This window comes from Puntigrus tetrazona, unplaced genomic scaffold (assembly GCF_018831695.1).
Source record: "Puntigrus tetrazona isolate hp1 unplaced genomic scaffold, ASM1883169v1 S000000001, whole genome shotgun sequence".
In the NCBI taxonomy this organism is placed as follows: domain Eukaryota; kingdom Metazoa; phylum Chordata; class Actinopteri; order Cypriniformes; family Cyprinidae; genus Puntigrus; species Puntigrus tetrazona.
The window spans coordinates 2,466,251-2,478,783 of NW_025047681.1; the positions used below are offsets into that span (position 1 = coordinate 2,466,251).

Below are 12,533 nucleotides of genomic sequence, written 5' to 3' on the forward strand. Positions count from 1 at the left end.
AAATGTCCTGTTGGTTGCTCCATACTGGCCCACTCAGACTTAGTTTTAAGAACTCAATCTCGTCGTGACAGCCCCTCACTGGCGCATACCTTTGAGAAAGGACTCCCTTTTTCAGGGGATTGGCACCATGTTGCACCTGCATCCAGATCTGTGGAACCTCCCTGTGTGGCTTCTGGAAGGGACGTGGCAGAAATGATTTACCACAGGCTGTGGTGAAAACTGTTACTCAGGCAAGAGCTCCCTCTACGAGGCCAGCCCATGCCTTGAAGTGGAGACTGTTTGGTAACTGGTGTTCTTCTCACAGAGAAGACCCCCTAAAGGTGCACAATTGGAGTACTGCTCTCCTTCCTGCAAGAAAAGTTGGAGCATAGGCTATCACCCTCCACCTTGAAAGTGTATGTGGCTGCCATTTCAGCTTGTCATGATGCTATAGACGGCCGGCCTTTGGGAAAGCATGATCTCATTGTGAGGTTCCTGAGCGGGGCCAGAAGGTTAAATCCTTCTAGATTACTCCTTGTGCCCTCATACAATCCCTCTGTGGTTCTGGCTGGCCTTCAGAGAGTTCCTTTGAGCCGTTAGAGTCAGTTGTGCTTTAATTCCTGTCTGCTAAGGCAGCACTCCTGACCGCACTCACTTCCAGCAAGACAGTTGGCTCCAAGCTGGTGGAGCTTCCTTGAACACCCTAGGCAGTCAGAATTGGAGGAGCAGTCTGACACCAGTCCCAGTATTGTGTAGCTTTCATTTTAGTTCCTGTCAGTGTATTTTTGCTTTAATTTTCTGATATATATTTTAAAATGTACAGGAAACATTTCTTACCAGTCACAGTCATCTGTTGCTTAATCTGTTGTGCTTAATAGTGTATTTTTTATGTTGTGTATTCTTATGCTATATTTCTTTATTCTAGTCAGGAACTGGAGCAATGCAAGAAGAATTCTGAGCACTTTCAAGCAAGGTATAGTATTAGGTATAGTATTGATATTTTCAGTCTTTAGTAATAGTTTTATATTTTAAAACTACAGAAAACCACATTACTTTTATTTTTTAGTTTATAAAAACACAGATAAAGGCATAAATGTGTACAACTTAATAATATCAAGTTGTGGCCCTTTGCCTTTAAAATGTTGCCTTCATTCTTCATGAAATACATATGTACTCTGTACGTTCATATGTGTCTGTACTGTGCTATCAGCTAAATATGCCAATTATAATACTTATACATACAGCCACAGTCCACCTTTAGAGAGTTAAGCACTTTAATGGTGTCCTTAAAGTTGTATTCTTGTTTTACATGTGTTATTATATTACTGTATACATTTGTATCCTTTCTTTTAAAACAGTGAATATCGATACAAAGAGGATCTGAAACAATGCAAAGAGGAGCTGGAAAAAAAAAGGTAATATAAACCGAAGTAATTTATAATGTTACTTAATAGTTTATTATGATCATTGATGTTAATAATGACGTTATAAATAAACAACGTTATTTTTTAACAAGTAATCAAATGAACTACCATTTCCCTCATTACAATGGTGCTACCGCTACTGAAATAAGAATGCAGTGTTACTATAATTGATTATAGGCTCAGTTGATTTTAATGGATGTACAGTGTAATGTACCTGTATTTGACGTACCATAAACTCTAGTGTGAAGGAGCACGGGTCACAGATGCTTTGACTCACAGACACAAAGAAAGATACAGAACTACATACATAAAACACAGAATCAACGTACTACATGTAAACAATATTCTTTGTTGTATTTTCATTCCAAATAACAGAACCTTTGGAAGTCTTTAGCAAATCAGCACAGACAATGTGATTAATATTCATAAACCCAGCAGCTCATTATGCCTAGTGTGTTTTATATTGTTATTACTAGTTGAATTTGTAGTACCACAATTTTATCACAATTATTTTGTGTGTCCAACCCTTTTTTAATAGAAATGCTAAAAGACAAACGATATCTTAAGCACCACACCAGTCCTAAAGTTCAGTCAACATATTCACGGTTATTCTAAATACTAAAGTCCTTTCATCTTAAAATGCTAAAGTAGCACAAAATCATATTATAATGCTATGAAAAAAATACTATGACGATTATATTCCCAAGGTGTCCATAGAGAGTTGATAATATTTTCAATAATATATTGAATTTAATAGGTGTCTCTCACATTATCCCACAGAAACATTCAAATAGTGTAGATTAGTGTAGAATGTTTTTCTGTTGAGTATCATTTTCATTTATTTACCATATTTATATTGGAGACATCCAAGTTATTTGACATATTTAAATAGTTATTTTCCCTGGTAATTAGTTACTTTTAATAATGTAACTCAATTACTAACTCAGTTGCTTTTTGCAAGACTATAACTAATTACTTTTTTTAAGTAATGTGCCGAACACTGGTCATAATCATTTGTGTTATGTTTATTTGTTTTGTTTTGTTTATATGTTTGTACACCTAATGTAATGAATAAATAGACCACTTCTCATTGTTAACCACTTGCTTATTATCATACCTTTTATTAACACAAGGTCTGTTTATTACTACTGATACATATTTTGTTCGACCATATTCTACATGCTTAACCCAACCCAATAACTATACTTAACAACTTTAACCTTTCTAACTATTAATAAGAAGCAACATTTGTAGTTAACGCTTGGTTTATATCAAGGATTAGACCTCAAAATGATGTGTGTATTGTAGGTATACCTTGATACAGCTAATAAAAGCATCTTCATAACATCTTTTAAAACCTTTTCTGCATATTATGTGATATTTCTTATTTCTAGAGATGAACTCGAAAAGCACAAGAAGAATCTTCAGCATGAACTCCAAGCACGGTATAGTATTATAGAGTGTAATGTTGTCCATGGCAATACTTTTACAATTTCAAAACTGTACAGCAATGCATTTTTCTTATTTACATCAAAGAAAGAAGGACATACTCACCAGTCGAGTAATTCGGTACAACTTGTTAGTATCAGGTTGGACCTCCTTTTCATTTCTGAATTCTGCCTTTACTCTTCATGATATATATTGAAAGAAGCACAGGAAACGTTTCATTTCGTGTGGAGTAATCACTCTCCAAATTTTGAGGTTTTGATGCTAGAAGTCAGACTTAATTATTATTGTCTTTATTATAAGTGACAATAAAGCAGAGAAACTCTGCAGAGAATCAGTAGAGACAATGAAAACTAGATATCAAGAGAGAACACTCGGTAGAATCTGCAACAACAAAACAATACTTTGCTTGTCCGGTTTGGTATAGCCCAGACTTTTTTTTTGGTTCAGTAAAACATACTTATCGTTACGTCATTTTTCACGGTAGAGTAAATGCTACAAAAAGTGAAATATTTGCAGTGTACCTATAAAATATGTACATTTGTTATGTGACATGTCCCATTAGATCTATTACAGTTTTTCACAGAATATACTAAGGGTGCATACTGTAAACCAATTAACTATTAATTTTTTTGTTTTCTTCATTAAAGAATGGTTATCCTGCATCAGCGTAACGTAACATTTACTGTGTGTGTGTGTGTGTGTGTGTGTGTGTGTGTATACGTATGTTTTATATGTACTATTTCTTCATTCTAGTCAGGAACTGGAACAATACAAGACAAATTCTGAGAACCTTCAAGCAAGGTATAGTATTACAATAAAATATAGAATATATTGATCATTTCAGTCCTCAGCAAGTCTTTTATATTTTAAAACTATACAGAAAAACACATTACTATTTGTTGTTTGTTTTTAAAAACACACATGAAGGCATAAATAGGTACAACTTATTAATATCAAGTTGAACCCCCTTTTTGTCTTTTTAAAACTTCGCCTTTATTCTTCATGACATTCTTTATTCTTCTTGTTCTCCATGTGTCATTGCATTACTGTATGCATTTGTATTCTTTCTTTTAAAACAGTGAATATCAATGTAAAGAGGAGCTGAACCAATACAAAGATGAGCTGAAACAATACAAGGAGGAGCTAAAACAAAAAGGGTAATATTAACTGAAGTCATTTATAACAGTACTTAATAGTGTATTATGATCATTGATGGGAATAACAATGTTAAAAATAAATGATTTTTTCTAGTAACGAGTTATCAAACAAATTTCGCTACAATGGTGCTACCGCTACTGAAATAAGAATGCAGTGTTACTATAATTGATTATAGGCTCAGATGATTTTAATGGATGTACAGTGTAATGTACCTGTAGTTGACGTAAATTACAGCTAGTAAAAATTGTTTTAATTATTGTAAGATTGATGTAAAAAGTCCCCACGCTGTATTTAATCAAAACACTCATTTTGATTGGTACTGACAGTCATACGTCATTTCATGATGACAGACGCAACACAACACTGTCATTATTTTTACGCTTATCTCTGTCTGTTCTGAATTTAATAGGAGAAAAGTATTAATAATATTTCATCCCATACTATCTTACTAAGCATTAATAAGCAGCAACTTTGGAGTTTGAGGGAAACGTCACAGTTAATAGCGTGTGTGTTTGATCCCATCACTGTTCTCTACTCTAAAGTCTTACCAAAGCATCTTCACAACATCTTATAAAACCTTTTTGGCAAATGAAAAAACCCCCCAAAAAATATTAGCTTTCTTTTTACTTGTTGTATTATTTATGGGATATTTCTTATTTCTAGAGATGAACTCGAAAAGCACAAGAAGAATTTTCAGCATGAACTCCAAGCACGGTATAGTATTATAGAATATACAGTTTTTAAGAGACTTTGTACATAGATGCATTTTTCTGCGACAGCAAATGGTATATCCAAGGGAATTGTAGAATTGTAATCTTAATCCAGTAAACAAGCGATGGTCAGGGCAGGGAGCAAAACATTCATTAAACAGGAAATAGTCCAGGGTCAAAATCCAAGTGGACAATTCAAAATAACAAATGAAAATAAGACAAACTATGAAAACTAGGCAAAGGCTTTGACCATGACAATGGCTAACAACGTGAAAACTAGATATCAAGAGAAAACGCTTGGTAAAGTCTGCAACAACAAAACAATACTTTGCTTGTCCAGTTTGGTATAGCCCAGACTATCTAGCCGCCAAACAGGAAAACACTGGAGAGAAGAAGCAGAGGGAGTGAAGACAGACAGATCAGAGATCCTTCTTCTAGCCTGGTGTTACAATTTTAAGTTAATTGCAGTAAAACAAGCATATTGCTATTCTATTATATATATATATGCATGTTTAATTCTCTGATATATATATATATATATATATATATATATATATATATATATATATATATATATATTAAAAGGTACAGTAAACATTTCTTACCTGTTGCACTTAATAGTGTATTTTTTTAATATTGTATCTTGTTTCTTAATTCTAGTCAGGAACTGGAACAATACAAGAAGAATTCTGAGTATGTTCAAGCGAGGTATAGTATTATAATACAATATATTGATATTTGCAGTTCTTAGCAATAGTTTTGGTTTATATAAAACACACAAATAATGGCATAAATAGGTGCAACTTATTAATATGAAGTTGGACCCCCTTTTGCTTTCGTTCTTCATGACATACATACATGTGTATATATACATGTGTACTGTGCTATCAGCTAAATATGTCAATTATAATACTTATACATACAGCAACAGTCCACCTTTAGAGAGACAAACACTTCAATGTTGTCCTTAAAGTTGTATTCTTGTTTTCTGTGTGTTATTGTATTACTGTATACATTTTATTCTTTCTTTTAAAACAGTGAATATCGATACAAAGAGGAGCTGAAACAATGCAAAGAGGAGCTGGAAAAAAAAAGGTAATAAAAACTGTAGTTATTCATAACATTACTTAAGTCTATTTTTTAAGTCTATTCTTAAGTCTATTTTAATCATTGGTGGGAATAACACTATTAATAACACTAAAAATGTTATTTTTTCCAGTAACAATTTATCAAACAAACGACTTAATATATTAACTATATGTTACTATAATTTATTATAGGCTCAGTTGATTTTAATGGATGTACAGTGTAATGTACCTGTATTTGACGTACCATAAACTCTAGTGTGAAGGAGCACGGGTCACAGATGCTTTGACTCACAGACACAAAGAAAGATACAGAACTACATACATAAAACACAAAATCAACATGCTACATGTAAACAATATTCTTTGTTGTATTTTCATGTCAAAATAACAAGAGTTCATATTATTTCTAATAGTATTATTATTATTCATAGAATTCATAGTAGAATTCATAGTATTAATTCATAGTAACAATTTTATCACAATAATGTAACCCCCTTTTTTTATAGAAACGCCTAAAGCGTTTCCTTTTTTGGTCATTTTCCTGTCCTAGTTTTGCCTGATTATGATTCCATTCACACGTGTTTTTAATTACTCCTTGTAGTTTAGTTTAAGTAATTATCTGTGTAATTTTGCTTTAATTCTCTAATATACTGTATATTTTTAAAGGTACAGGAAATGTGTTGGTTGCGTATTTACATATGTATAGAGAATGGAGACGTTATGTTGTGACAGACTGGTCTTGCTTGGAGCCCTGATTAGCTCTGATTAAGAGAAAACACCAATTAAATTTGGCAAGTGGTAAACTAATCTTGATAATACCCCTCCCCGTCACACGGGTATGAATAGGTGACAGGTAACCACTCGTTTGGTTTTCCTGAGGAGCCCAGAGGCTGTCCCTGGCTCCCCAGTGATGTTTCAAGTTTGTCTCCATTCCCTCCATCAGGGAATGAGGGTTACATATGTAACCGAGACGTTCCTTGTCTGTCAGTCACTACGAGTTATGTTGTGACGACAGACAGCCACAAACGCCACAACCTGAACCCCATCAAGCACCAAAAGCACTACAAGTGCTGAGAAGCAACAGCATGTCATGCAAAAAACAGTTTGGCAGAAAGAAGGGGAAGCAAACCTTCTGGAGAAGGACGCTACAGAGTCCACATTCTGCCTGAAGGGAGGTGACATGAGATGACACCCATGGACTGTCCCAGCAGGGTTAGTGCTATATGTGTCAGGTCCTGTCCAAGGAAAAGGAGGAATGACTGACAGAAGAGACAGACAGGTATTGTGCCAAGAGAAGACACAAATTCACCTGCAGGGGAATCTTACAGTGGAAATACACATATGGGATCACCCGCAGGGAATCAACCATTTGGCCACCTAGCCCAGTGCAGGGGCTGAGATCCAGGCAGCTAACACCAACACTGGGCCTTGCGTCAGACTTTTCCGCCCAGTGTTACTGCGAGGATGCTCAACCAGGGTTTGCTGTCCAGGGAACACGACCAGGTGAGAAGGCGTACGCATCCCAGTGTGAGGGGGAATGGCACAGCAAGCTTGATAGCGACCAGTTTCTACCGGTTGCTTAAAAAATGGGAAAAAACTGGCTTGATGTGGAGATTGTAATAACATGCAAATGTGTTTGGTATCGCCCAGCCCAAAGCTCTACTGATGTCTGGTAGAGAGGCGCCGTGCACCAACGCAGGGAAGTTATCCACACTCCTGGTAAAGTGGTCCTTCACACCCAGGGGCATGGCTGTCCCTGAGAATGGTACGCTCAGGCAATGGCACTATCCACTATCCAGTGAGCCAACCTCTGCTTGGATGCAGCCTTTCCTTTATGCTGACCACCGTAACAGACAAAGAGCTGCTCAGAGTTCCTGAGGCTCTGGGTGTAGTCCGTGTAGACGCGGAACACAGCAATGCTAAGGCTGGATGTGCCTGCTCTGGGGTAATGCTTGCAGGCTCACCACCTGATTGAAGAAATGCGTAGTGGGAACCTTCAGCACTATAAGATTTGTATCTGATTATTAATATGAATTAAGTGAATTTAGCTTTTCAATTAATATTTGGGGAATCAAATATTAATAATTGGAGTTGGTTTCATGAAATGTATAAAATACACTTTATTGGCTAATCCGTCCAGCGTTTAGCATAATTAAAGGTATCTTACCAACTTTGTCTATTTCATGATCAGCAAAATAACCACAAATTGGTATCACTTATTTGTTTATCTGACTTAATAGTTCTGAGCTGGGTAGCGCAGATCTGTGCGGAGTTTGAATTTAAAATTTGTGACAATTTGTGAAAATCTCTCGTCGCTGGGCTGCTCAGCTTTGGGAGTTTCCAGAGATGTAGCTGCAGAGAGTCAAATGGAGTTCTCAATGAAGGAACGCTGGAGCACATCATTGATTTGCATTGTGGAAAAGTTGTTCCAAGTCATGGAATGTGCACTGCCCCGATGGAGGAAATTTCTCAGAAGGAGGGAAAACTTCTTCTTTCCTCTTTTCTCCTCTTTGAAAGCTTCTTATTTCAAAGTTTTAAACAGCTGATTTAGGCTTTTTCCCCCGGGTGGTGCTGTCCAATCAATGAGGGGCTACAGGGCGTGTTCACACCCAGTTTGGCTCTTCTTGCATCCATTAATTACTTTACATTAACAAAGAGTTTCCGTCCCATTTGGAGATTGCATCTCTGCAATGTTCTATAATTTATAGAACATTTCCTACATCCCATATAACAACAAAATCACATTCATTTACACCATGAGAGGGGTGGGGTAGAGGTGGTCTGTAGACAGAAAGGCACTGCGATGGGTGCTCGGTCAGTTTTATGGCTTGTGAACAGTTTTAGAAGGAGACACAAGGGATTCTTCTGAAAAGTGATTCTTTTTGTAGCTTGTGTTGTTTTTGTTCACCAAGATCCTAAAGCACGTATCTAGGCCAGGGTCTCAGGACGATGTGAAAGTAGGCCGGCCCGAAACACACATCAAAACTTCATCCTCAGAGGATGATTGTTATCGACATCTGATCTTCTATCAGTGCACCAAGTGATATGCTGGGAACATCATAAGACAGCGCAGAAAAATCATTGGCGAACCACGCAGAAGAGCTGCTGCAGGAGGAGTGAAAGGTCAGCTAGGACTGGCCTGGCAGAAATGCTCTCACTGTTATCCTCAGATCGCCCAGAGCGTTAACCGATGGTAGCAGAAAAACAAGCATAGGTAGTGACAGAGGGAGCCCCACTCATCCCCATGAGGAGAGAGAAATGGGATTGCAGTGCTGTCATGGTTACACGCTCATAACAAATGCATTAACCATCTACGAACACAGCCTCAGTGTGCTGGATGTTCAGACACTGAAGACTACGATCGTGGCTGTTGACAGACCACAACAACTGCAACCAAGAGAGCATGATTGCAGCGGCATCTTTGAAAAGATGGAAGCCGACCGTGTTCAGAAACTGTTCTTTGGAGAAACACCCAGGGGAATCGCTGAACAACAGGGATGCCACCGATTCTGTCTTACTGCCACTGACAGACAGGGAATATTTCTAACCACATGTCAGAACTGTCAGAGTCATCTGTTGCGCTGAATAATGTATTTTTTTAATATTGTGTTTTTTATGCTATATTTCTTATTCTAGTCAGGAACTGGAACAATACAAGAAAAATTCTGAGCGCTCTCAAGCAAGGTATAGTATTAGAATAAAATATAGAATATATTGATAACACATTACATTTTTTTGGTTTAAAAAAACACAAATAAAGGCATAAATAGGTACAACCTATTAATATCAAATTGGACCAACTTTTGCTTTCAAATATATATATATATATATATATATATATATATATATATATATATATATATATATATATATATATATATACACATCATGAAACACTTCAATGGCATCCTTAAACTTGTATTTTTGTTTTTATGTGTTATTATATTACTGTATACATTTTATTATTTCTTTTAAAACAGTGAATATCGATACAAAGAGGAGCTGAAACAAAAAAGGTAATATTAACTGAAGTCATTTAAAACATTATTTAACTGTGTAAATGCAGCGTTACTATATTTTATTATAAGCTTTTTATAATAGTATTTTTAAATTTATCCCCTTTTTTTATCGTAATTTTTTTGTCATTGTTTAGTCTGATTATGATACTGTTAAAATGTTTGTTTTTAATTATTCCTTGTAGTTTAGTCCCTGTCTGTGTAATTTTGCTTTAATTCTCTGATATATATTTTTAAAGGTACAAGAAACATTTCTTACCACATGTCAAAACTGTCACAGTCATCTGTTGTGATTAATAGTGTATTCTTTTAATGTTGTGTATTTTTATGCTATATTTCTTAATTCTAGTCAGGAACTGGAACAATATAAGAAGAATTCTGAGCGTGTTCAAGCAAGGTATAGTATTAGAATAGAATATTCAATATATTGATATTTTAGCAATAGTTTTATATTGAAAAAAAATATAGAAAAACGCATTACATTTTTTTGTTTATAAAAGACACATAAACAAAGGCATGAATAGGTACGACTTAAGCTCAAATTGGACACCCTTTTGCCTTCAAAATTTCAACTTCATTCTTCATGACATATATATATATATATATATATATATATATATATGTCATAATAAAATAATGTATATATATTTATACACATTCCTGTCTGTACTGTGCTATCAGCTGAATATGCCAAGTATAACACTTATACATACAGCCACTGCCCCTCTTTGGAGAGCCAAGCACTTCAGTGGCGTTTTCAAAGTTGTTTTCTTGTTTTCCATGTGTTATTATATTACTGTATACATTTATATTCTTTCTTTTAAAACAGTGAATATCGATACAAAGAGGAGCTGAAACAAAAAAGGTAATATTAACTGAATTCATTCATGACATTACTTACGTGTATTATAATCATTGATGGGAATAATTTTCCGGTACTGACTAATCAAACAAATCACTGCTTTCTCCATTACAATGGCGATACTGGGACTGAAAAAGCAGTGTTACTATAATTTATTAAAGTTTCAGTTGATTTTAATGAATATACAGTATAATGTACCTGTATTTGACGTACCATAAACTCTAGTGTGAAAGCGCATGGGTCACAGATGCTTTGACTCGCATACACAAAGAAAGAGCTAGATACATTAAATGCAAATTCAACGCACTACATGTAAACGTCACAATAGCTCAGGGAAGACAGGCAGACTGAAGGAGATTCAAGGTAACGTTACCCACAGCCTCTGGGAGCAGTACGATCTGGGTGAGCCTGATGGAACGAGTTTGTCATTCTTACCTTCCCACAATCTTTCCATGGGACCGTATCCTTCCCAGTCTATTAGGTACTGGAGGTGGCTGCCTTGCCTGGAGACATTGCCCGAGCTCCTAATACGCTCGGTCTGGCCGTTCGTCTGTGGATGGTATCCGGATGATAGTCTGCCGGATACCCTGAGCAGACGGAAGAATTCGTACCACACTCAAGAGGTGAATTGGGACCCTCGGTCTGATACTATGTCTTGTTTTGGAAGACATGAGTAAATAGAGTGTTGGCCATCTCCAGGGCCGTTGGTAATACAGCTAAGGGAATGAACTTGCATGCATTAGAGAACGGATCTACAACTATGAGCACTGCTGTGTAACCATCTGATTGGGGTAGGTCAGTAGAGAAGTTGACTCAGATGTGTGACCAGGGGCATTGTGGAATAGGCAACGGGACTGGTTTGCCTTCAGGGAGCCGCTGTGGAGTTGGTGATGGCACAGACAAAACAGGACTTGACATATCGGGCAACATACCAGGCCATGTTGGGCCACCAATAACGGTTGGAGAGAAGCGAGAGGGTTTAGTGGCTATCTGGGTGTCTGGATCCCGGATAAGTGTATATGGAGTCCAGGAGACGTAGGCGTAGACAGGATGGTACGTACGTGTGGTCTCCTGGACCTCATGGCAGAGTGGCGTGGATCTGAACATCCAGGGTCCATTGAACTGGGGATGCAAAGACTGTTAATGGAAGTATGGATTCAGGTTCATCGGGATCTTGGTCTGGTTGATGGAGCGGTGATAGAGCATCAGCTTTGATGTTCTTGGTACCAGGACGGTAGGTGATGGTAAAGTGGAAGCGGGTTAAGAAGATGGCCCAACGGGCCAGTTGGGGATTTAGATGTTTGGCCTCTTGTAGATACTGGAGGTTCTTATGATCAGTAATCACCTCAAATAGGTATTTTGCTCCTTTTAACCAGTGCTGCCACTCCTCCATGGCCAATAGCTCTCCGTTTCCCACGTCATAATTCTGCTCCAGCGGGGTCAACTTCTTGGAGAAGTAGGCTCATGGATGGAGTACAGCTCATGGATGGAGCCCAGCAGCTCATTATTCCTAGTGCATTTTATATTGTTATTACTAGTAGAATTCGTAGTATCACAATTTTGTTTATCACAACTACTTTTCATTTTGGCCCCCTTTTTTTAAGAAATGCTAAAAGTTTTTGGTAATTTTCCTGTCCTTGTTTTGTCTGATTATGATTCTGTTCACATGTTTTTAATTATCCCTTGTACTTTAGTCCCTGTCTGTGTAATTTTGCTTTAATTCTTTGATATATATTGTTAAAGGTTCAGGAAACATTTCTTACCACATGTCAGAACTGTCTCTTGCACTTAATAGTGCATTTTTTTAAATATTGTATATTTTTATATTTCTTATATTGATATGTTTC

General features: G+C 36.6%; 1 protein-coding gene across 50 annotated transcripts in view; it reads left to right on the forward strand.

Annotated features, from left to right (window-relative positions):
• Window positions 1-12,533, forward strand: part of LOC122331512 (trichohyalin-like) — a 590,129-nt gene that overhangs the window by 41,110 nt on the left and 536,486 nt on the right. For 41 of the 50 annotated variants that reach the window (XM_043228947.1, XM_043228958.1, XM_043228951.1 and 38 more), the window contains 12 exons: window positions 905-964; window positions 1,338-1,394; window positions 2,798-2,848; window positions 3,606-3,653; window positions 3,932-4,009; window positions 4,674-4,724; window positions 5,381-5,428; window positions 5,759-5,815; window positions 9,445-9,492; window positions 9,789-9,824; window positions 10,174-10,221; window positions 10,654-10,689. In XM_043228947.1, the coding sequence (XP_043084882.1) occupies window positions 905-964; window positions 1,338-1,394; window positions 2,798-2,848; window positions 3,606-3,653; window positions 3,932-4,009; window positions 4,674-4,724; window positions 5,381-5,428; window positions 5,759-5,815; window positions 9,445-9,492; window positions 9,789-9,824; window positions 10,174-10,221; window positions 10,654-10,689 (618 nt within the window). The remainder of the gene's footprint in view (window positions 1-904; window positions 965-1,337; window positions 1,395-2,797; window positions 2,849-3,605; window positions 3,654-3,931; window positions 4,010-4,673; window positions 4,725-5,380; window positions 5,429-5,758; window positions 5,816-9,444; window positions 9,493-9,788; window positions 9,825-10,173; window positions 10,222-10,653; window positions 10,690-12,533) is intronic. The other 9 variants (XM_043228963.1, XM_043228977.1, XM_043228976.1 and 6 more) reach the window with 5 other exon arrangements.